Below are 26,170 nucleotides of genomic sequence, written 5' to 3' on the forward strand. Positions count from 1 at the left end.
AAAGGAAATAGAAAGTCAGGCTGTCACTGTTTCTCCAAGCACTCATGAAAGCAGTCTAAAGTGCAGCAAAATGTATGCTATATACACATACATTGCACATGCCTACCTCATGTATGAGTATATACATGCACAGTGAAATAAAAAAGTATGATGACCCTTCAGCTTGGATTTATATATTTTAAACTGAAAATGAAATAGTTTTCATAGCAGTAGATGATAATTACTTGAGGCAGCAAAAAATGCTGTGGGGAGATAGATATACATGTTATAGGGGTTTTCAATTATAGTACATCCCATATCACACTACTAAATCTCACTCATCTTGCATATTCTCCACATGCAGTTTTAACTCTGTTATCTGTTAGAATTCCACTGCCATTTCATTGAGATGAACATATCAATTATTGTTTCTCTCAGAAGATTCTGATTAACTACTTGAATAATTCTATCACTTGCATGGAAGTCAGTCAAATATACCACCAAAAACTAATCATAAGTACTGGTTTTGAGGAACTCTGTTGTATATTCTGGGATTTGACTAGCAGGTTTAACTAAGTAAGATTATTAAAACTAAACAAAACAAATTATTATGAATTTTAAGTTGTACATTAACTTTTTTTGGTTTGAGATGACAGTTAAAATGATTTGAATAAGCCCTTAAGATCCTTAATATTCCTGGTGGCTGGTAACATGTATTTGTTGAAAAGGGCAGACCTCATGAAATATTAAAGAAACACATCGTTCACTTCACGGACGAAACCAGCAGTGATGCGTATTTAATATTAATTCAATACCATCAGTAAGATTACATGTATTATATGCTATTTTTTAAAATTCAAAACATCCTTTTTCTTCTGTGCGTAGACACCAAAATCGACTCTCCCACGGAATACAGCCGGCAGCGCTGATCACTCGTTATTTTTAAATAATTTCCCAGATCTTCTGAACCGTACACACCTATGAAAAAGGGAGACACCATTAATCAAGACCATACCTGCGGGTTGTTGGTGGGGGGATTAGTGGTTAAAGTGCGGGATTTGTTGTTCCCCAACACACCATTGCCCAGTGTCACACAGCGCTCTCTCTCTTTTGTAGGCTGGGGAGGAGAGTCCACGAGCTGTCTGTGTGACAAGTTCTATTTTAAGTCGCGCCCCTGTGTGTGCAGGTGTCATGGCTGTAGGAACAGACCCATTCCGCTCCATCTGCATCCTTCCCGGGGGGGGGGGGGTGGGGGGCAAGGCAGGATGGTCGGTTTGGCCATGCACCTTTTTCCTTTGGCACATTCCCAGGGAGGCCTTGGCAGACGGAAGAAGAAAGCGAGGAAGGACAGGGGGGCTCGAGTGAGAGGTCTCCCGCCACTCCCCCTACCTTCCAGGGCACGTGGCGCTCGCAGCAGCGGCGGCGGCGGCAGCAGCAGCAGCAGCAGCAGCAGCAGCTGGATGCAACCTCCAGGCTGAGAACCTCCTCCCCGCCGGAGGACAGACAGGGAAGGAGGAGGTGACAGCCGAGGCGAGATACGCACGGGGTGTCCTTTCCCGCAGGGACAGCTCAGCCTCGGGGCGAGCAGTCACCGGGAAGCCACCGCCCCGGTGTCTGGCAGCCTTCCGCGTGCACCTGCTCACCTGTCTATCCTTCCGGGGGTGGGGGCGGGGGAGGGCCGAGGGGGTGTCGAGGTGGGTGGGTGGAAGGGAGGCAGGGGGAGAGGAGGAGGAGGAGGAGGAGGAGGAGGAGGGTCTGCCGCCCAAAGCCGGGGCGGGGGGGGGGGGGTGCGTGCGGCGAGGGCTCCGCCCCCCCGGCGGCTGCGCGCAGGCGCAGTGGCCGCTACCGCAGGCAGGGGGCGGCAACATGGCGGAGTGAGCGGCGGCGGCGGCGTCGGGGCTTCACAACAACAGTGGCGCCCGCGGCGGCGGCGGCGGCGGCGGCAGCATCGTCCGTAGCGTCGTCCGCAGCCCGGGCTTCGACAACCCGTCAGCGCCGAGGCCCGGCGGCTCGCGTCGCGGGCTCTTTGCCGAGCGTCGTCGTCGGCGTCGGCGGCGGCGGCAGCGGCAGCATCCCGGCGGGGGGGCGGGCCGGGCCGGCCGGGCCGGGAGGAGGGAGAGGCGGGGGCCGCGGCGGCGGGGCGGGCGGGCTCTGCCTGCCGGAGCCGGGAGCCGGGAGCCGGGCTGCCAGCGTCCCCCGCCGGGGACGGAGCGCGGCGGGCCGGGCCGGGCCGAGGCGCGGGCGGCGCTGGTGGATGCTCGGGCTCCGAGGCGCCGGCCGGGGGGCGGGGGCCGCGGCGGGGATAACGGTACCGGCCGAGGCCGAGCCAGCGCCGCGGCGGCTGCTGCTGCCGCTGCTGCCGCCGCCGCCGCCGCTGCCGCCGCTGTCGTCGCTGCTGCTGTCGCTGTCGTCCGCTTCTCGTCAGGAACCGCGCCAATGGCGAGCGAGAAGCCGGGCCCGGGGCTCGAACCTCCTCAGCCCGTGGGGCTCATCGCCGTCGGGGCCGGAGGCGGCGCAGGTGGCGGAGGAGGAGGAGGAGGCGGCGGCGGGACGGGCAGCGCCCTGGGGGAATCGAGAGGGGCGTCCGGCCCCGGCCCCGGCCCCGGCCCGGGCCCCGTGGTGCTGCCCGCGGGGATGATCAACCCTTCGGTACCCATCCGCAACATCCGGATGAAATTCGCAGTGTTGATCGGACTCATACAGGTCGGAGAGGTCAGCAACCGGGACATCGTGGAGACCGTACTCAACCTGGTAAGGCCACGGGCGTGCCGTCCGTCCGTCCGTCCGTCCGTCCGTGCACGGTCTCCCCCCCCCCGTCCCCCGACCCGCGGCAGCCCTCCGTCCCCAGGGCCCGGCGGGCGACCTGTCCGCGCGAGCCGCGCCGCCGCCGCCCGCGCTTCTTCTGCTCCGGTCACCGCCGGGGCGCCGTGTCCAACTTAACACCGCTCCCGGGCGCTTGCCGAGACCCTCCGCGGGACCCCCGTCTCTCTCCTCCACGGGCAGGCTCCGGGTGGACTTCAGAGTTTACTTAAGGGGGGACGAGGACGCCTCCGCTTCTCCCGGGCTCTATCTCCCACTCTTCCTAATTGTCCCTGCTGTCGCTCTCCGACGGTGACAGGCTGCCCCCCCACCCCCCCGGGAGCCCAAATTCCCTCGTGCTTCGGAAATGTGAGAAGCGCATTAGCTCCAACTTGAGCAGCTGGGGTGTTATGTTTTCGAGGGAGGAGGGAAAAAAAATATGTGTTTTTTTTTTCTTTTCCTTTTTCTTTTGGCATCTGTCTTTAAATATATATTCCGAGGCTGTGATGGAGAGGGTTGTGCCAGTATCCGCCCTCTCCCCCTCCCTCCATCTCTTAAGCAGCCTTCCCCTTCTTTGTAATATTGCTCTGAGCATGCTGATCTGTTCGTCATGCTTTTCTTTTTGATTTTGTGCACAACAAGGTATTAAAATATGAGGGCACCAAATCATACAGGTTGGTTTCAGTGGTTGCCATCAGGAGCTTGGCTGATGGGTAAAGATTAAAGGAAAGATTTTTTAAAGGCAGCCCTAGGTTTTGCTTTCTTTCATGATAAGAAAGAGTTACTGCAGAACTGTGTATGACTTAATGTTTTGCGCTATCTACAGCGAGCTTAGGAGCGTTCAAGATGACAGGGGGAGAAATAAGGAGAGGAAGATCATAAATAGAGCTTAATTGAGAGCAGTTCATTTGTGTATGCGTGTGTGCTTTGTAAATGCAGTTTTCGCTGCAGCAATGCTTTTCAGACAGTTTCTTCCGCAACATCCAGCCCTTGACCCACCAGAAGGCTGGGTTGTGGAACGCAAGGTGTAAATCAGGAGCAATCAGTTGACTATTGTAGTTGGTGTGGAATCTCAAGGATATAAAAACATGCTTGCCAGCGGATTTTATAACACCCATGCAGGCTGATTTTTCAGCTAAGCAATTATTTTTATTTGCTGTATTGGTAAATTGAAGACAACAGTAGCTTATGGCAGTGGTGCCCCAGACATGGATTAGATAACGTCTTACGGTTTATGAACCTTTTAGATTTTCAGAAAAGTTGGAGCTTCCCCCTTTGCTAGTGTCAAGTCAGCGATCATTTGTCTCTGCTATTCATTGCTTCTTAAATGCAAAGCGCCCTATTCTACTTTTGTGTATCCAAAAGTCATTGTAAGATTGGAAGAATGTTACCCCATAGACCAAACCCAGTTCTTTTCCATACACTAATGGGGAGGTGGTTGACTTGGGCTTTTTAACTAACTGCAAATAGGAGGTCAATACTTGCCTCTTTCCTTTTTACAAAAGAAGATGAAATGGCAAAAAAGATGTTGGCATGTTAGCAGGTGCTGTATTTTTTTATACTTAAAGGGACATATTTCAAGTTTTCCCAGTCTTTCTCGAATCCGCTCTAATTTTTGATGTGGATGATGTGATGGTAGTATGTGTGCGCAGGCAGAGCTCTCGCAGGCTGGAAACGCGCTGGAATGTGTGGAAACCAACCACTTTAAACTGTGCTGCAGTAGAGCTGTGTGTTGGACCAGTTCTGAACACATGGTGTTCCTTAGATATCCAGTAGGATGAGAAAGGAAGTGAAGTATTTCTCTGGAGGGAAAGAAACATAACTCTTTAGTGCACTGAAAGTGTACCATGGAGGATGAAAACATTATTTTAGACATTAACTTTACTTAGCTTGGAGTCATTAGAAACAAGGCGGTCCCAAAATGATATACACTGCAATCCACTTAGGAACTTTTACCTGCATTGATTTGAGGAATAAAAATGATAGCTTTCAAATTCTTCACTCATTTAAAGAATGCAATCAATTTTTTTAGGTATGGCAAAAAATAAATGACAAAATGAGTTATTACTAAGTTGCTAATTATATTAATTGTGTAGTCTCCTAATTAGTCATTTGAAGTGTAATATTTCTTGGGATTTTAGGCTTAAACTTTTATTTTTAAAAGTACTCAGAATTCATAATTTTAAGTTGATTTTATAAAGTATCTTGTAAACCAGAGGTATTAAAATAGTTATCAAAACAATTCTATTTTTAAGAAGTAATGAAATCACTAAAATTTACTTATGGCAGAAGGCAGAAACCATTAGCATTTTCTCTAAAATCAATTACTTCAGTTTTCAGTCTTAATTTAAAAGTTAAGGACAACGTAAAGAGTAAATAGTGTAATCTCTCTCACAGTGTCCTCCTTGACAGAAAAGAAACTCAGGGAACTGTGGCAGTTCAAAACAGTTTTCACTTTAAACAATACTCAGGTCACAGTCACCTTTAACAAATATTCCTTTTTCCCATTCATTCATTCTTGCTCTTGAGCGTGAGCACATGGATATTTAATTGGCCCTGAATGTATATTTATGTCAACTAAAAAGTTAAAAAAGTTTTCAGAGTAAAGTAGAGGTGTGTAGCAAAATGCAGGATTCACCATAGCTGTGATTGTAATTGTTCTGTTTTTAACCAAAAGGAGAGGATCCTCTCTGCTACTCAAGTGGGTTGTGGTGAAGAATCACCATTCTAATAAGAAATCAAGTGATTTCATTATACATGCATACATACATTGTATGTAATGATAGTACAGTTACCTTTTCAATATGACACAGGGGAACAGGGAGGATGCGTAAATTACTTTGAAAATGAGGTTGCATGGGATGTACCATCAAGGATTTGCACTGTGGCTATCCCAGTGAAAGAAAATCATACCCAACAACATTTGAGTTTAGGAGGAATGTTTGAATGTGACATCATAGGAGGAGTGTTTAACTGTATTAATAAACAGGCTTTGTTGGCTGGTTTTCTGTTGTAAATCAGGTGCTCTGAATCTTTGCTTCCTTTGTAAACACACTTGACATATGTAAGTTTTTACCTCCTTGAAGTAAATGCTATGTAAATATCCTGTTTTATCTTTGTTTATAATGTGGAAGTTTCTCTTTATCACAGATTTTAATGCAAACAAATTTCTAGAAATGGTAAAATAGAAGACCAATATTTACACAACAGAATAACTCACAGTAGTTTTTGAATCAGTTTTATTTATTTGTAATTATTTGTAGTTATTTAATAATGATAAAATTTAATTATCGACTTACAGATTTTTTTTCATGATTTGCTGAAATATGTAATTGTTTTAGTTATTGGAATGGTCTTTCTTTCCTTTTTATATTCTAAGGGAAATAATTATTGAAGGAGCTTTGTGGACTGTTAAGTTCCTTTTAGTACATAGCCCATGGTTTTGTCAAAAGGAAAATTTTAGGTTACTTTTTGTACTTGAATATGAGGATAATGCCTTCCTTGAGAGTGTTCACAAGTTGACTTTTATTTAAGGATATTTAGAGTTTAATACATATATATTGAATTTGTTTAAGAATATGCAGTTATATCCCAGATATAAGCGTAGGATTCTTTAATATTACCCAAACCACATGTACTTATTGTAAGAGAATTTCTCGCATGTTAATATGTTGACATTTGAACCTTTTGGTGGTAGCTTGCATATTAATTCTCACTATTGGGCATAAAAATGTAACTTCAGTATAAGTTTCAATATCTTGAGGAGTTTTGAGATTTTTTCATAGAAATATCGCTAGTTACATGCTGACCCCAAAGCAATGCATACTGTGTAGTTTATGGCCATGCTTTGTACCCTTAAATAATTATTATGTATGTGCATAGTTTGGGGTATATACTAGACCATTAACTAGAATACCCCAAGGTACTCTCCCTTTGGTATATTATTCCACAGGAAAGTGCAACGGAGTGATTCTAGCAGCCTGGCTCTAGTTCACATGCCAGTATAGGTGTCTTATATAGAGTTGTTTGCCTTTTGGTTTTTTATTTAAAGTATTATGGATCAGGTCTAGTATTTCTTTAAATACTTTGCTTGTGCTTATGACACATTATGCACTATTGCCCTTTTTGTATCACACAACAGTCATTCTGAGTGTTACAGATACTGACTTGTGCTGCTCTTCCTAGTCTCTTGACTGCATGAGGGCAGAAGCTCATCTTTTATGTACTTCTCCCAGTCTGGACTCCATGGGGACAGGAGCTCAACTTTTTTATACTTATCATAGTCTGGACTCCATGAGCACAGGAGCTCATCTTTTATGTACTTATCCTAGTCTTGACTCCATGGGGACAGGAGCTCAACTTTTATTTACTTATCCTAGTCTGGACTCAATGGGGACAGGAGCTCATCTTTTATATACTTATCCCAGTCTGGACTCAATGAGGGAGGAGCTCATCTTTTATTTACTTATCCTAGTCTGGACTCAATGGGGACAGGAGCTCATCTTTTATATACTTATCCTAGTCTGGACTCAATGGGGACAGGAGCTCATCTTTTATATACTTATCCTAGTCTGGACTCAATGGGGACAGGAGCTCATCTTTTATGTACTTCTCCCAGTCTGGACTCCATGGGGACAGGAGCTCAACTTTTATATACTTATCCTAGTCTGGACTCAATGGGGACAGGAGCTCATCTTTTATGTACTTATCCCAGTCTGGACTCCATGAGGGAGGAGCTCATCTTTTATTTACTTATCCTAGTCTGAACTCCATGAGGACAGGAGCTCATCTTTTATTTACTTATCCTAGTCTGGACTCAATGGGGACAGGAGCTCATCTTTTATATACTTATCCTAGTCTGGACTCAATGGGGACAGGAGCTCATCTTTTATGTACTTATGCTAGTCTGGACTCCATGAGGGCCGGACCTCATCTTTTATGTCCTTATCCTAGTCTGGACTCCATGGGGACAGGAGCTCATCTTTTATGTACTTATCCCAGTCTGGACTCCATGAGGACTGGAGCTCATCTTTTATATACTTATCATAGTCTGAACTCCATGAGGACAGGAGCTCATCTTTTATATACTTATACCAGTCTGGACTCAATGGGGACAGGAGCTCATCTTTATGCACTTATCCTAGTCTGGACTCCATGGGGACAGGAGCTCATCTTTTATGCACTTATCCTAGTCTGGACTCCATGAGGACAGGAGCTCAACTTTTATGTACTTATCCTTGTCTGGACCTCATGAGGGCAGGACATCATTATCCTAGTGTCTGTATTTCTGGCTGCTAGGTAAGTTCAGTGCATTTTGAGCATGTGTAATTCCACTTATAAAAAGTACTTTAGGGCTGGGGAGATGGCTTAGTGGTTAAGCGCTTGCCTGTTAAGCCTAAGGACCCCGATTCGAGGCTCCATTCCCCAGGACCCATGTTAGCCAGATGCACAAGGGGGCACATGCATCTGGAGTTCATTTGCAGTGGCTGGAGGCCCTGTTGCGCCCATTCTGTCTCTCTCTCTCTTTCTCTCTGCCTTTCTCTCTCTGTCTGTCACTCTCAAATAAATAAATAAAAATAAACAAAATTTAAAAATACTTTATATTTTTAAATTTAATTTACCGAGAAAGAGGGAGAGAGCATGAGAGAATGGGTGCATTATGTCTCCAGCCACTGGAAACTAACTCTAGATGTGTGTGCTCCCTTGTGCATCCTGCTAATGTGGGTGCTGGGGAATCGATCCTGGCTCCTTTTGCCTTGCAGACAAATGCCTTAACTGCTAGTCCCTCCCTTCAGCCCCCCCCCCCCATATTTTGCAATAACAGTTAAGACTAGTTTCTGTAAATATGTTCAACAGTACGTAGGGTCCCCGAGTGGGATGTCACTCTGTTGTTAACAGTGCCCACCAGGAAGATACTAGGATTCTGTTCCCAGCATATCATTAAGAAACCAGGTGTGGGCACTAGAGAGGTGGAGGTAGCAGGATGAGGGACAACGTCATCCTCTAAGTCAGTCAATCCAGTAGGGTCCATATCATTAATCCTAAAGTAAACTACATGAATTTAGTTTGCTGGCCATTCCTGAAACTTGAACTATGTTAACTATTAAGTGTTATTTCATACGTAAATGTTTGTTTTATTTAGGTTTTTTTTTTCTTTTCTTTTCTGAGATAGGGTTTCATTCTATCCCAGGCTGACCTGAAACCCATTCTGTAGCCCCAGGCTGGCCTCAAACTCACAGTGATCCCCCTACTTTTTCCTCCTGAGTCCTGGGATTACAGGCATGTACCACCACACCCTATGTTATTTATGTTAGTTTGAACTGGCAGACTGGTAAACATTTTTTGACGTTATTTCTATTTTTTTTAAATACTTTTTAAGTTTTTTCTTTATTTTTTTGTCAAGGTAGGGTCTCACTCTAGCCCAGGCTGTCCTAGAATTCACTCTGTGGTTTCGGCTGGCCTTGAACTTACAGCGATCCTCCTACCTCTGCCTCCTGAGTGCTGGGATTAAAAGGTATGTGCCAGCATGCCCAGCAAAATATTTTTTAATTTTTACTTGTATGTTTGAGAGAGAGAAAGAGGGAGTGAGAGAGAGGAAAAAGGAGGGAGGAAACAGGAGCGAGAGAGAGCAAAAGGGTGCACCAGGGCCTGCAGCTACTGCAAATGAACTCCAGATACATGTGCCACCTTGTGCATCTAGTTTATGTGGGTCCTGGGGAATTGAATGTGATCCTTTGGCTTTGCAGGCAAGCACCTAAACCGGTAAGCCATCGCTCCAGCCCTCTGTCTATCTATCTATTAAGTATTTATTTATTTGAGAAAGAGAGGCAGATAGAGAAGAGGGTGTGTCAGGGCCTCCAGCCACTGCTAATGAACTCCAGATCATGGGCTTATGTGGGTACTGGGGAATAGAACCTGGATTCTTAGGCTTAGGAGGCATGTGTCTTAACCACTAAGCCATCTCTCCAGCCCTACTGTTTTGTTATTAAAAAATATTTTATTGAAGGACAATTTACAAAGCATTGTTAACACTTGTCATGTTATAAACACAATGGATACTTGTTTTTGTTAGCCTTGTAATGACACTTCATTTTTCTCTTGTGAACTGTGAACTACCTCTCCCCCATTCCTAGTTCAGCCTGTTTAGGAGGGTGAACCCCAGTGAAGGTTGGCCAGAATTGATGATTGGAAACATTTTACCCAAGAGGAGTCACAGTCAGTTCCAGAACTTCCTAGAACCCTTGTTCAGGATGCTGAGCAGGACGCTGGCCAGGCTCACCCAGGATCTGCTCTGGTGCCTGGCTTTGCACTTCACCGTGTGAGGCCAGGAGGGCCAAGGGCGTATTGATTGTCCAGGAACACCTTTGGGCCTGTGGTGACTGTCTTCTACTGCTACAGGATCTTGAAATAAGTTACTGCACTGGCTGACTTCAAATCTTTTGAGGTTGGGCTCTTGTCAGTGGTTAATGGAAGGAATTGCCCCACTGCAGACTTACTGTCTGGAAGGGAGCCCTTGTAGGACACTGTTGATGAAGTGGAATGTGGGGTGGCGAGGACTTTGCAAGTCCCTTGTAACTCCTTTGAAGGAATTGCAGAGCTCCTTGGATGACTGTGTGTACCAGCCTTCCTGATGGAGCTACAGAGGCTAGAGTTTAGGGATGGTGGACTCTTTGGGGCATCTCTTGAAGCAGATGACAGTGTCATAGCTGAGAGCAGTTCGCTTTGTCCATATTGACTTAGCTCAGAGTAGACCAGATAAGACTCCTTGTCTGTCCAGCTCACACCAGCCCTTTCTGCCTGCAGTTGCCATTCCAGATGGAGAGCATTGGGGCCTCCAGGATGTTGTAGTTTGGAAAGTTTGTATTTTACCTTATGCTAAAGAGATAAAATGCTTGAATGCTAAAAATATTTTTAAAAAATATGTATTTTTTTATTTGCAAGGAGAGAGAGAGTAACGAGCCTCTTCCCACTGTAAATGAACAAGATGTAAGCGCCACTTTGTGCATCTGGCTTCACGTGGGTATTGGGGCATCACACCTGTACTGTCAGGTTTTACAAGCAAGCACCTGTAACCACTGAGCCATTTTGCCAGCCCAAAGTTTCCTGTTTTCTTTTTGGCTTATCAAGGTAGGGTCTTGCTGTAGCCCAGGCTGACCTGAAATTTTACTGTGTAATCTTAGGCTGTCCTTGAACTCATGCCATTACTTCTACATTGGCCTCTTGAGTGCTGGGATTAAAGGTGTGTGCATCACCAAGCCCAGCAAAAGTTTTGTTTCTCTAAGCTCCTCCCAAGCACCTCACATAGTATTCTTCCAGCATGCAGACCAAAGCAACACTCCTTTTGTGAACAGCTTTAAGTCGGGACACAGCTGTGGACAAGTGGTGGTCAGGTCATTGTGTGTCCTCCCCGGCTGGTTGTTTCATATTGGAAGGAAGATCATGATACTGTGGGTCACAGGAGGTGGTAGGACAGGTCTGTTACTGAAACTTAAAAGCTGAAACCTAAATTGGTATCTTATGTCTTAGCAAGGTTTGTTGTTTTAGTTGCTTATTCAGCACCCTCCCTTTTTTTTTCTATTTTTAAAAATATTGTATTTTTTTTTTTTTTATTTGAGAGAGTGAGACAGAGGGAGATAAGAGAAAGAGAGAGAATGGGCATGCCAAGACCTTCAGCCACTGTAAATTAACTCCAGACACATGTGCCCCATTTTGCATCTGGCTTTACGTGGGCCCTGGGAAATCAAACCTGTGGGTCCTTTGGTTTTGCAGACACGTGTCTTAACTGCTAAGCCATCTTTCCAGCCATCCTTCAACCCCTTGACTGAAATGAATTGACCAAAAGCTTAGTAAGGTTATAGGGAAGATCTACTAGTATGTAATCTGGTCAAGGAAAGCCTGTATTTTGTTCCATGGCAATTCTAAGCCTCTGAGGCTCTCCAGGAGGAATGCTGGAAGGGAACTAACTCTCCTGTGGCCCTGGAGGATAATGGGAAAGTGAGGAAGTGTGCATAACAGAAGGGGAACTCTTGCTGATCCCATGGTGTGCTCGTTTTGGTTTTCAAGGTAGGGTCTTGCTGTAGCCCAGGCTGACCTAGAATTTACTATGCAGTCTCAGGGTGGCCTCGAATTCATGGCAGTCCTCCTACTTCTGCTTCCTGAGAGCTGGGATTAAAGGTGTGCACCACCACGCCTGGCTACATGGAATACTCTTGACTAATGACTGTTTGTGCTCACCTGCTCTGCTCTGCTAAGTGGGGGCGATACTACTTTTGTGTTCCCTTTCTAGCCACTATATATACTTCCATGAGGGCTAGTTTGATCTCCTATGCTCCTGTGTAACTGTTTATTGTCAGGTTATAAATGTGCGTTTGGACCTGACGAAGAACAGTGTTTTCTAATATGAATTGACTTGTTGCTGAATGTAGTAACTGAATATTACCTTTTAAAAGTTATTATTCACCCGCAGTGAGGTTGTGAGTGTATTTTCTCCTGTGGCTAAGAGGTAGAATCATGAGAATTACAAAAGATTGTATATATCTAAAGGAATGAGTGTGTGAAGGGAATGGCAATGAAGGGCACACATTGCAGAGTTTGGTTTTGGCCCCTAGCGTCCATTCTTTTCTGCTGTTAAGAGTTCTAGACATTATGATGCTTGCTAGGGTAAATCATGTCTATGTCTTCGTCATCCCTCAGTTTCACATTTGGGGATTCCCTTGTACTCTTTCTTGAACCCAAGTAGAACCCCACAATAACATACACTGGTTATAAGGTCTGTACTTTTCAAACAGCTTGATCACTTCTTTTATTCTGATGAAGGAAAAAGAGTTGGAACATAAATGTAGAATTGATGGGCAGTCTACCACAATGAAGGCGAGTCTGTTTGACAGTGGTGTGAGCGCCAAGGCACCGAGAAGCAAGGGAGGCAGAGGGCATCCTTGGACACCTCAGGTGGAAGATGCTTCCGTGGGTCTAGCTAACTCACTCCCTAGTTGCTTTTGTCACTTTGAGTCCTTTTCTACCTACTGTGTTCCAAAGACTTCTAATATTTTAAATTAAAAATTAAAAGAGGGATGGATGGATGGCTCGGCTGTTAAGGAGCTTGCCTGCAAAGTGTAACCCAGGTTTGATTCCCCAGTACCCATGCAAAGGCAGATGCACAAAGCGGCCCATGCATCTGGAGTTCCTTTGAAGCACCTAGAGGTCTTGGTGTACCCATTTCCTCTGTCTTGTTTTTCTTCTCTCTCTCTCTGCTTGCAAATAAATAAGTAATAATAAAAAAAAAGACCCTATGGTATTACTAGAGAACAAATCATGAGAATTACTGTTTTGTCAAAGGCTTGATAAATTACAAAAAGAAAAAGTAAACAATTAAAAGCACACATAAAATATAGATACAAGTCATGGAGTATTCACCTTCATGAAATATGAACATTGGGTAATAACATGAAAAGACATGATTAAAACAAATATTTATTAGTTGCTAGAGAATTCTTACACATCTTAAATACTGTTGAGCATACAACATGTTAGATTATTCTGAGTAACATTTTAGTAAGATTTATCCAGCATTTAAAAGAGGTTCCTATCTTTAATCTTTAGGCTCTTTAGGCCAAGGAAAATTTACTTGTGGGCAGATTAGAGGATTAAAAATATAAAATAATTTAATGATGTGAAATAATTGACAGGAATCTAAAGGTTCAACAATAGGAAAGAATTAAATTGTTTCACATCCTTAATATAGAATAGTATCTAGCCATCTACATAGTTGGTTCCTCAGTTTTCTATAAAGGGGGATATGTACTTTAGAAAGTTGTGCCTACTGAGTTAATACATGTAAAGAGCTTGGGACACACAGCTAACTTTATTTACTGCTTACTGTTGCTGCCCTTATTCTTAGGGTCATCTGAGCACAGGAGAAATAATAACCTAGTTGAAACTGGTTCACAGTATCTGAGTCTAGTGGACCTGCGGCAGGGACGTCTCATGATGCACTGAAGACTTCTTGGTGAAGCATGAAACATCTGTCCTCCTGAATCCTGTGTTTGTTTGTTTATTTACTTTTTTTGAGGTAGGGTTTCACTCTGGCCCAGGCTGACCTGGAACTAACTGTGGAGTCTCAGGGTGGCCTGGAACTCAGCAATCCTCTGCCTCCCAAGTGCTGGGATTAAAGGTGTGCACCACTACGCCCGACTCTGTGTTTATTTTTAGTAGTGCTTTGGGAAGTTTGTTTTAATATTTATTTAGTTGTGAGAAAAAGAGGAAGAGAGAGAGAATGTGCATGCCAGGGCCCTTCACTCCCTGCAAACTCCAAATATGTGCGCCGCTTTTGTGCATTTGGTTTACGTGGATCCTGGGGAATTGAACCTGGGTCCTTTGGCTTTGCAGGCAAATGCCTTAACTGCTAAGCCAGCTCTCCAGGTCATCAGGAATTTTTTTTTTTTTTTTAAAGTTTTCAACTTTGAAAGTTAGAAAATGGGAAAGAACAGAAGTGGGAAGTGCCAGCTCGTAGCTCCCTCACATGGTGTTAGCGATGCAGTGGGACCTGAGTGCTGATTTGGGCAACACTTCCTTCTGGCAGATTTGCTTAATGCTTAGAAGACTATGAGAGTAATAACCCCAAGGGACAAATTAGAGGAGCAAACACTGTCCATACTAAGTATTTTAGAAAATAATTTTAGTGTATATTTTAATGGCTGTTAAGAATTTACATTGAATTTGTGCGGTTAAAGCACACTGTCTAATGTTCAGAGTAATTTTTTTTTTTTTTTCAAGGTAGGGTTTCATTCTAGCCCAGGCTGATCTGGAATTCACTATGTAGTCTCAGGGTGGCCTTGAACTCACCATAATCCTCCTACTTCTGCCTCCTGAGTGCTGGGATTAAAGGCGTGCGCCACCACGCCCAGCTTCAGAGTAATTTTTTGAATCCATCCCATTTCCTTCTTTACAGGTAAGTTCAGAGACAAATTCTGAAGGAAATGTGGTCATTAGACATGGTTCTCTAGGTACTGAGTAGCGTAGCTAGTCACAGATCAAGATTCAAAGCTAGGGTTCTTCCTTATTAGCAGACAAAAATACAGCTATCTGGAAGGAAATTCTCCCAAGGCAGCATTATGTGAAGAGGTGACATCGAAGGGAGAAACAGGCCAGTCTCCTTGAGTTGATTCTTTGGGAGAGAGTGTTTCCCATTGATGCCTCTGGACAATCTGGTGAGAAAAATAAAAACACACGCATGATACTGGCATGGCTTTGTACACAAGAATGACCTAGCAGAACTATGCTATAAGCTATTTATTTTTGAGTTTTTTAAGAAATGATTTGCTATATAGTATTATACTTGTATACTGGGTTCAGCTTTTATACCTTTTTACAGCAAAAGATAGACACTTTGTATTTGGAACTGCCATTAGTGTAAATTAATGTTTTAGGTAGAAAAAGTAGGATTAAAGAGTCTTGATATAAAGCTGGGTGTGGTGGCACATGCCTTTAATCCCAGCACTCAGGAAGCAGAAGTAGGAGGATCACTATGAGTTCGAGCCCACCCAGAGACTACATAGTGAATTCTAGGTCAGCCTGGGCCAGAGTGAGACCCTACCTCGAAAAACAAAACAAAACAAAACAAAGTTTCTTGTTATATATTAGAAACAATTATAAAAGCCATAATGTACTTACTTGAGTATATATCAAACCATATTTACTTGAATAAAGCAGATAACAACATTTCTAGTTACTGATTTCTCTCTCTGTTTACTAATGTGTAGCAAACATTAATATGTAAAATTTATGGGAGTACAAATGTCTAGATATTTCTTCCTTTTAGCAAATACTCTTATATACTGAAAGAAATAACCTATAATTGAGTCAGAGTTGTTATGTAACAATTTCTACTGTGATGTACAGATTTTTCACATTTGGGAAAGGATTTGGCATTTATGGATTGGGGTGGTTTCATGCCTTTGGTTTTTAAAATCCTCTCCCAACTTTTAAGTGAATGGGGATTTACTTTTATCAGGCCAGTGAGGCATGGTTGTGGTGTCCAAGAGTGCAGAGCTGCTGAGTTTCAGGGATGACTCGAAGTGAGACCTTCCTTTTCCAAATTTTCTATTTAAAATAAACTATTATTTTGGTAATGATGATAATGACAGTATGACAGCAGTTCAGCTTCCTGACTCCTATATTTTAGGCCTGTGGTAAGTTTAGGATGGGAGTTACCTCATTTAATTGTCTTGACCTGGAATTTAAAGGCTTCAGAGAAGAGTAAAAAGTCTTTTATCTATTTTAAGAGAGAGAGGTATTTATAACCTCTAGATATTTTAAGTGTTTTGTTATAAAATGTTACTGAATCATTTTATTTAATTTGAGATAGCTCTTTCATAATACTTAAATTTACTTGAATCATTTCTTTAACAATATGAATTAATAACAGGCTGTTTCATACCTTTAAAGAATAGAGTGTTGAAAATGTTACCTGCTAAATAAGTTCATTTTTTCTGTTGTTCTGTTCTTCCATATTTTGTCCAAAAAATTCCTCCCCTTTTAAGGTTTAGCTTTTCTTAGCTGGGCATGGTGACGCACACTTTTAATCCCAGCACTCAGGAGGTAGAGGTAGGAGGATGGCCATGAGTTCGAGGCCACCCTGAGACTCCGTAGTGAATTCCAGGCCAGCTTGAGCTAGAATGAAACCCTACCTTGAAGAACAACAACAACAAAAATTTAGCTTTTCTTGATTTAAACGACTTGTTCTGTCTGCTCATGTTCTTTTCTGTCTCGTCTTCTCTGGGGTTTGATATGTGCTGTGGACTCAGTGTGGACACAGTGTCATTATTTGTCACACTGCTTTAGAGTCTCGAGTCCCTTGCGGGTCGAGCATTACCTTACTCACCTTGCTCTTGTGAGTACGTAAATCAGCACCTGGCATTTTGTGGCACTTAGTGACTTTCTTTTTTGAGTATTTTTTCATCTTTAATATATTAAGTTTGCTTGTTCTGCTCATGATTTACTTCAGTAAGGCTTTGCTGTTTCTGTGTTTGCTGCTTGCTTTCACATGTCTGTGTTGGCTCTTGAGTGAAGGGCTGGTAGCAACATGGAAGGTCTTCTGAACATCTGACATGGGTAGGAGGAGCACTGTGCCTCCAGTTGAGATGCAGAGTCTATCCCTTGAGTGGGTGAGGAAATGGAGTCAGACTGGTTACCATCCTGCACCCTTCACACAGGGGAAGCTTGGCCTGACGCAGTCCTGTGCTTACTCTTGCTAGCTCGAATTCCACTTTATCTGTGGTTCCATTTATAACTTTAAGGCAGCAGGGAGTTTTCACTCAACTCTGGTCAGAATACTAGAAGTAATGGTTAAATAAGTGACTGGATAATCTAAGCCATTGTTCTAGTGCTAGAGTGAAGATACAGAAACGCATTCGTAATCTGCTTTCAAATAACTCAACAGTCCAGCACAGGAAGTAGAGCTAGAAACATAAATTACATAAAAGTAAAATTGCAGTAAAATCTAAGTGAAATGTTGCGAAAATTAACTTTACTTGGAGGAACCTTAGAAGGCTTTTGTGTGTTGTGTGTGTGTGTTATTTGTTAACTGTTTCTTGCTTAGACAAAACAGGACAGGAAAAGCATAGTGTTTCACAAGTGTAGTAGCTTGTACAGGGACTTGAAGAGTATTTTTTTTAAATTGTTAGCAAAATTCTCTTTAAGTTAGCATATAAGGATTATCATTGGTATATTCAACTGACTGTTATAATATCATAGGTTTAATAAATTAAATTATCATAATATAACAAAAGATACACAGGCTCGTTGCTGTACTCCTTTTAAGACAGTGAGTGTTGTATCATATGTTAAAGTGGTGTGAAATATTAATATGTTCTGTTTCTGTGTAGTTTTGTGAGAGGCCTTTTTGTTTTTCTTGCCCTTAATCTACAACTATAGTGAAGGAGTTCAGCATTTTATTTTCTTGAATAAATTTTATTCATTTAGTATAATGTCTTTACTTAGTAAAAGATTAAAAAATATTTTTATTTATTTATTTGTTTGAGACAAAAGGGGGTGGAGAATGGGTGCGCCAGGACCTACAGTCCCTGCAGACAGATTTCAGATGCGTGCGCCACCTTGTGCATCTGGCTTATATGGGCCCTGGGGAGTCTAACCTGAGTCCTTTGGCTTTGCAGGCAAGTGCCTTAGCCAATAAGCTATCCTTCCAGCCCGAGTAAAAGGTTTTGATTTAAGCCATTTTCCATAAGATGAGATTCCTTGAGTATACCTTTTGTATTTACTAGATAGGTTTCAGTGTGCTGGCAGAGCTCAAGGCACACAATTAAGTTCTTTTATGTGCTGGAATATTATATTGGATAAAAATAGTGGACTGGGCCCGGCGTGGTGGCGCGTGCCTTTAATCCCAGCACTCGGGAGGCAGAGGTAGGAGGATTGCTGTGAGTTCGAGGCCACCCTGAGACTACATAGTGAATTCCAGGTCAGCCTGAGCTAAAGTGAGACCCTACCTTGAAAAAAACAAAAAGTGGATTGGGCTGGAGAGTTGGCTTAGCAGTTAAGGTGCTGTGCAAAGCCTAATGACCTGAGTTCCATTCCCCAAGACCTATGTAAAGCTGTTACACAAAGTGGCACAAGTGTCTGGAGTCCATGTGCAATGGCTTACGGCCCTGGCGTGCCCTCTCCCTCTCTGTCTGTCTCTTCTATTTCTCTCTGATTGCAAAAAATAAGTAAATAAATAAGTAACTAAAATTATAAAATATATTTATTTTTTAACAAATTATACTCTTTTATTCCCTCTCCCCTGTGTCTGTGTCCCTGGGGCCCTCCTCTGTGGTGTGTTGGGGTCGAAGGCCTCCATCAGTCCCAGTGGGATAGTGGAGGGACTGTTCCTCAGGGTGTTCCCACTCACTCTGTGGCTCTTACAGTCTTTCTGCTCCTTCTTCCACAGTGTGCCCTGAGCCCTGGCAGACCTGTTGGCAGTCTGGTTTAGTGTTGAGTTCTTTGTGTTCATGGTGCCACTTCTGGACTTTGGCATGTGGACAAGGTGGCAGGTCTTGCGGTGGGCAGTCTGCTATCTTGTCTTCCCCATGGGTTTCGACCGTTCTCCATTTTCTCTGCCATCTGTGAAAGGTAAAGCAGTTTCTCTAACCAAGAGTGAGAGCAGCTTGAGAAAATGGGTGTGTAAAGTTATTTGAGAGATAATTGGTGTGCAAGCTCTCTTCTTCTCCAGAGGGCAGTGAAGAATTAAAAAAAAAATGTGGACCACAGTGGTATTTCTTTAAAAAATACTTTTTTCTCTGTACAACTTGTTTTCTTTCTCAAATATAGATATTTTTCATGTATCATCTTCTGCATAAAGCCCCATACCAGCCCCATTCTTGAGTAGTCGCTGTATTCCTTTGTCTTTGCATATTGTAAAGTTAAAAATAATGAGACCTGCAAGGTAGTCTCAAAGGTGGGGGAATTGAGGACTCAGCAAGACAAGCCAGAATTCTCCTGAGTAGGCACAGGAGGAAGAAAAACTAGGAACATTCACACATTCATTATTTTTGTCTTGTCATCTAAAATTTGAATGGATGACAGCTAATTTCTTACAGGTGATTACATGTTGTGATTTCAGTTCTTTATTAAATAGTCAACTTGTTCTCTATCTAAACAAAACAATGAAATTTCACTTTTTACTCCAGGGACTATTAATATGCTTCCATTAAACAGCCTGAGTTTTAAAATTAACAAAACTAAACAAGAATAAGCAAAAACTTTAACTTTCTAATTTATCTTATACCTTGAAGCGTCTAGTGAGTATGTTTAGTTACAGGCTTCTAGAGACCATGGTCCATGTCTCATTGAACTCATTTTATATCATACACAGGTTCTGAAAATGATAGTTTTATGCCATTATTTTCATATTTTAAAAGAAATGACATACAACCAGTCTCTTCTTTTAATGTTGCAGTTGAACTGTAGTTCTAGCTAGTGACTTACAGTTAGGCTGTGGGTTTATCCCCTATGAGTCTATTCAGAGCTTTGTTTCATAGAAGGTTTATTTATTTATTAATGCTTACTTTATTAATTTATTATTATTATATTATTTTATTATTACTTTGTTAGTTTATTATATTATATTATAATATGATTACAGTACTGCTTTCTTTGCACATGTATGTGTATGTGGTGTGTGTGTATGCACAATCCCACACATGGATGGGCCTTTTACTGCTGTGCTGTCTCCCCAGCACCACACATGTATAAATGGGGCTGCATGAACTGGAGGCCTGAGGGTTGTGTTGGGTGTCTTCCTCAGTCACTTTCCACCTTAAGCACTGAAGCAGGTACTTGGCACAGTACAGGGCTTGCTGATTTTGCTAATCTAGCTAGCCACCTTGCCCTGGGACTCAGTCTCTAGCCTCCAAGATTTGGGATTAAAGAGTGGCTGCAAAGCCTACTTTGAATTTACTTGGATGCTGGCGATGTGAACTCTGGTCCTCATGCTTGTGCAGCGTTGCTTTAACCTGGCCATCCCCCTCAGCTGAGCACCGCTCGTCTGTGTTTGTCTGTAGCTGAGCTGCACCATCCTCTGTGGAGGCCCCTAAGTCTTGTGGTTATCGAGCACTTGAAATGTGGCCATGAGGAGTCGAAATTTGTTTTAAGCATAAAGTATGCACTGAATTTCAAAGACCTCATTTTTTTTTTTTTTTCGAGATAGGGTCTCACTCTGGTCCAGGCTGATCTGGAATTAACTGAAGTCTCAGGGTGGCCTCGAATTCTTGGCGATCCTCCTACCTCTGCCTCCCAAGTGCTGGGATTAAAGGCGTGTGCCACCACGCCTGGCTTAAAGACTTCATTTTTATAAAATGTGGAAAAAATCTCATAGTTAAAAAAAAAACACTTTATTTATTTATTTATTTGAGAGAGAGAGAAAGAGGCGGGGGGTGGGGGGAGAGAATGGGTGTGCCAGGGCCTCCAGCCACTGCATACAAACTCCAGACACATGTGCCCCCTTGTGCATCTGGCTTATGTGGGTCCTAGGGAATCGAACCTCGGTCCTTTGGTTTTCCAGGCAAACGCCTTAATCACGAAACCATCGCTCCAGCCCCCAAATCTCATAGTTTTTATATGGCTTATATGGTTAAATTTTGGATATATTGCTTTAGGATTATCTTAGTATGATTAAAATTACTATACTGCATTACTTGTTTCTTTTTATTTTAATGTGATTATTAAATTTTTAAAAATTTTATTTGTGTTCACATTGGTCTGTAGCTAGTGCCATTTATAAGTCCTTGTACTGGAGGCTTTGGGAGACATTCATTACCTTGTATGTAATTTTATAAACTGTCAGAGTCATCCTTTCTTTTGTAGCAAGAAGGATTTTCTCAAAATGTTCATGGGTAAGAATGGGATGACAGATTTACATTTAAAATTTTTTTATTTATTTGCAAGCAGAGAGAGAGAGGGAAGGAGAGAGAGAAGAGAGTAGTCCTGATTCCAATGGAAATGTAACTCATTTTCTTGGCTTCCTTAGTGCTGTGTAGTAACTAACTAGACTAAATGGTGTTAGTTCAGCAGTATCCCTTGAGTGATCATGGAATTATCTTAAACTAGTATGATTTTCTCACCCAAGCCATAAGGATCAAAAAACTCTCACATTTAGATGATGAATTTACTCATTTTAGGGACTGATTGAGTAGCTGTGAAGAATTTTTCTCAGTGAGAATACTCATGAGTCCATGTATAGGTAATATGTTGAGCAAATAGATTTCAGTCAGGTTTGCTGATTATTTTTTCATTAAAAAAATGACAAAATATGTATAATGGGAATGATGTTTAACCTGATTACTGATGTGTATTCTGGAAGATAAACTAGCAAGTAAATTTTAGTTACTGCATGACAAGTTGTGATTCAGAACGACAGCTGAACCCAATTATATTGAAAAAAAAAATGCTACCAAACTCTGAATTAAATTCAAAATGGCCTGCTTAGAAAATAAGGAATTTAAAATAGAGATTCTATTGAATAATTAAAAAAAATGGTTGGCATTTTGAATTCATGTGATAACAAGTTCTATATTTTAGAATGTTAATGTCTTTATATGTAAAAAACAACGATGGTACAAGAATAGAAAGGTAGTTCATGGGAAAAAAAGAATTTTTAAAACTTTATTATTTGTTTTATTTCTTTGAGAGAGAAAAAGAAAGTCAGGTGGGGTGGGGGGAGAGAATGGTTACTCCAGGGTCTTTAGCCACTGCAAACAGTCTCTAGACACATGCACCACCTTGTGTATCTGGCTTATGTGGGTCCTGGGGAATCGAACCTGGGTCCTTTGCCTTTGCAGGCAATACTTTAACCACTAAGTCATCTCTCTAGCCCCAAAGCCAGAAAATTTATGAAAGGTTTTCTTTATATTATTATCAGTACATGGTCAGATAGTAATGTTTATCATACATTAGTAACTTATTGACGTGTGTAATTTCCAGTTTTGGTTTAGTTTATTTAGGATGGATCAGTATATTTAATATGTAGATTACCTATTTTTTTTTTTCTGGCTACTTTTCTGTCACTTTATACCTCCTTCACTTCAGTGCCAATCTTTTGGGTCCGAATGTGTACATTTATTTTTCAGTCTAGCTGCACTCTAATGAATGTACCTGTATTATCCTTCAAATATTTATTGAGGGCTGGAGTGATTGCTCAGTGGTTAAGGCACTTGCCTGCAAAGCCTAACAACCAGAGTTAGATTCCCCAGTATTCACATGAAGCCTGATGAACAAAGTGGCACATGCATCTGGAGGTTGTTTGCAGTGGCTGGAGGCCCTGCCATGCCCATTTACTTTGTTTCTTTTGTATCTATTTCCCTCTGCTTGCAAATAAATAAATAAAAAAATATAAAAATATTTATTGAATCCTTATTGTATGTAATTTTAGGCACTATGAATGTAATGATCATGTTTATAGTGTGTAGGCTTGACAGATATAGACAATGAGACATGTGCATTCTTGTGTGTATGAGATGTATGTGTGTGGTTATGTGTTTTGGTGCATGTGTGTGGGCAGGTGCTTGTTTTCTCGGGTACAGGTGTGTGTGGAGAGCAGAGATTGCCCTTGGGTTTTTTCTTCTCCTTATGTTTGAGACAGAGTCTCTCACTGACTCTGGAGCCCACTGCCTTGGATAGGCTAGCTGGCCAGTAAGTGCTGGGGATTCTTTTGTCTCTCCTTTCCCAGCACTGGGATTTCAGGCTTTTGCCTCTGTAGGTGGTGTAGTCTGGTCTTCCTTTTCCTTTTCCTTTTAAAGAGAATGGCTTTGCTAGGAACTCCAGCCATTGCAGTCGAACTCCAGACTTACGCCACCTTGTATATCTGGTGTTATGTGAGTACTGGGGAGTTGAACTTGGAAGCTTAGGCTTTGCAGGCAAGTACCTTAACCACTTGGTAATCTCTTCAGCTCATGTTTTTGGTTGGTCGTTTTTAAAATGTGTGTACTGGGGATATGCACTCAGAAATACATTCTCTGATAGAAATGTGCTAAGTATAGCAGCTCATATTAAAAGAAATTTACAAAAGGACCTTAGGGAAGCCTTCATGAGGGTAAAGATAGTTGAATTTGAAAGGTGGCTAAATCTTCCCAAAGCTGTTCAGTCCACTGTGTCATGTAATTATAAACCATATTACATGTTGAAATGTATTTTGAATATTTGGATTTGCTGGCTTAAAATACCATTTAACTTCGCCTGTTAACTATATTCTTCTTTGAATGTAGATAGTAGAACATTTAAAATAATATATATGGGTTGCACTTGTGATATATTACATTTTTGTTGGATATCTGTTTGAAGGGAATGATTTTTAAGTTTTGAAGATTTCTAAAATGAGCTACTTGAAATGTAGAATGAAACTAATAGATACTATAACATATTCTCTGTGTGTGTGTTTGTGTGTGTGTGTGTGTGTGTTTGTGTGTGTGTACACACACACAATTTTTACATTGCTCAAGCCATTCACACTGGGTTTCCTGTTATATGTCAGTAAACCTCATCATAACTAATGGCATTGACTTAATAGTACAATTTACAAACCACATGTCATTGGGGAAAAACTTGCTTTCCCTGCTTGGGTAAAAATTGTCTAAATAATTCATGGAAATCAATATGGCAACAAATGAAAATGTATCTTATTGTCAGCAGAGACTATGGAAGGGAATTGTAAGCACTGCTGCAAGGTTGATGGAAAGCAATTGGTAGGATCAAATGTAGGCTTTTTTTTTTTTTCTTTCTAGTGGTAGGCTTGCAAAGATTATGTTTCTTTTTGGAGTAATAAAAAGCTACATTTTTGAGCTACTATGAAAATCTAGGTCTGGAGAGATGGCTCAGCAGTTATGGCACTTGCCTGCAAAGCCTAAGGACACAGGTTCAGTTCCCCAGTACCCATGTAAAATCAGATGCACAAGGTGACATATGTGTCTGGAGTTCTTTTGCAGTGTCTACAGTCCCTGGCATGTCTATTTCTCTTTCTCTCTTTGCCTCTTAAATAAATAAAATATTTAAAGTAATCTATATGAATACTCATGTTCATAGGAATCTATGCATTTGCTTTTTACCAAAAAGCCGGAAATCAAGAAGTGACCCTACTTTTACCTGAAAAACAAGGTATCTGTTTTGTGAAGGCTTACTTATCAATACATATCTTACCTAAACTAATTATTTTATTCCCTAACTTGGGATTTGTTATAAGAGGCCCCATATTTGAAAGAGGCCTCTGGACACAGTGGTGGAGTTCAGGCATGTTTGTGGTTCATGAGATTTCACAGACCCGGTTCTCCGATGTGGACTGCTGGTTGAAACTGGGCAGTCAGGTTTTAAGTCGGTGTGCCCTAGGACTGGACTTTAGGCTGTTTTCTTGTCTTGTGGATCTGTTCTGCCCAGTCTCTGGCATTTGGTTGGTGTGTTCGTTGACTAGGGCTGCTTTAACATGGTAACATGCCACAGGCGTGGTGGCTCACGTGACAGAACGTCACCTCGTCGTCTGGCAGCTGGAAGCCCTGACTAGGCGTTATTGCAGGTTGGTTTTCTCTGAGCAGCTATCCTGGGCTTGCCAGTGGTAGTTTGCTCTTTATGTCTTCAGTGATTGCAGGCATGTCTTTTTTTGGGTGGGGGTTGAGGAATTTAGTTCTGCTCATCACCGCTGGTCTTAAGCAGAATGAAAATAAAAATGAGAAGAGAGGTGATGATAAAGATGAAAGACGGCTTGCCTGCGAAGCCAAAGATCCCAAGTTTGATTCCTCAGGACCCATGTAAGCCAGATGCACAAGGTGGTGCATGCAACAGGAGTTCGTTTGCAGTGGCTAGAGGCCTTGGTATGCCCATTCTCTCTCTCTCTCTCCCCCTCTGTCTGCCTCTTTCCCTCTCTCAAATAAATAAAAAATTAATTTAAAAAAAAGGATGTGCGCCAGCACTCCCAGCTCTTAAAAAAGAAAGTTCTTTTGTTTGTGGAGCTTTACTAAGTTTTCTTTTAAAAAAATCACTGAATTCCGTTTTTTATTTTTATCTTTTTGACACAGGGTCTCACTCTAGCCCAAGCTCGCCTACAACTCACTCTCGTCCAGGCTGTCCTTGGGCATGTGGTGCTCCCTCTGCCTCACCCTCTCCCGAGTACCAGGGTTAAAGGTGTTCTACATCATACCTGGCTTACTGCCTCCTCCTCCTTTTTTTTTAATATTTAAAAAATTTTATTTGTAAGCAAAGAGAGAGAGAGACAGACAGACAGAATGGTTGCACCAGAACCTCTAGCCACTGCTGACGAACTCCAGACCTGTGTGCCATCTTGTGAATCTAGCTTGAGTGGATCCTGAGGAATAGAATCTGGGTCTTTTGGTTTTACAGTCAAGCACCTTAAATGCTAAGCCATCTCTCCTCTATTCTATCTTTTTGTTTTTCAAGGTATGGTTTCACTGTAGTCCAGGAACCTGGAATTTACTATGTAGTCTCAAGATGGCCTTGAACTCATGGTGATCTTCCTACCTCTGCCTCCTGAGTGATGGGATTAAAGGCATGTGCCAGCTCTATATTCTATTTTAAAAAAATATTTACTTACTTATAAGCAAAGAGAGACAGAGAGAGAATGGGCATGCCAGGGCCTATAGCTGCTACAGATGAACTCCAAATGCATGTGCTTTGAGCATCTCGCTTTACTTGGGTACTGAGGAATTGAATCTGAGTTAATAGACTTTGCAGGTAAGTGCCTTAACTGCTGAGCTACCTCTCTAGCAACCAGGATTCTATTTTTTATGGACCCTTGCCTTCTTGCTTTGAATCCTTTCCACAATTCTACTTCTTCCTTTTTTTTTTTTTGTTATCTGTGAGGTTTCTGTTATGTATTTTATGGTCGTCTTCTGTGTGCACATGT

At 42.1% G+C, this 26,170-nt stretch overlaps 1 protein-coding gene and 1 long non-coding RNA gene across 6 annotated transcripts in view; one reads left to right on the plus strand and one right to left on the minus strand.

Moving 5' to 3' along the window:
• Window positions 1–746: 746 nt before the first annotated feature.
• On the minus strand, window positions 747–1,667 carry LOC123462244. Its single transcript, XR_006638171.1, has 2 exons — window positions 1,369–1,667; window positions 747–957 (listed from the first exon to the last, which is right to left on the minus strand). It is a non-coding gene; the product is annotated as an uncharacterized LOC123462244 (long non-coding RNA).
• Window positions 1,668–2,400: 733 nt separating this feature from the next.
• Nbea (neurobeachin) overlaps window positions 2,401–26,170 on the plus strand; it is a 563,720-nt gene continuing 539,950 nt past the window's right edge. For all 5 annotated transcript variants that reach the window (XM_004659998.2, XM_045154369.1, XM_045154370.1 and 2 more), the window contains exon 1: window positions 2,401–2,730. In XM_004659998.2, coding sequence (XP_004660055.2) covers window positions 2,416–2,730 — 315 coding nt within the window. In that variant the 5' untranslated portion in view covers window positions 2,401–2,415. The remainder of the gene's footprint in view (window positions 2,731–26,170) is intronic.

This window comes from Jaculus jaculus, chromosome 7 (assembly GCF_020740685.1).
Source record: "Jaculus jaculus isolate mJacJac1 chromosome 7, mJacJac1.mat.Y.cur, whole genome shotgun sequence".
Taxonomy (NCBI): Eukaryota; Metazoa; Chordata; class Mammalia; order Rodentia; family Dipodidae; genus Jaculus; species Jaculus jaculus.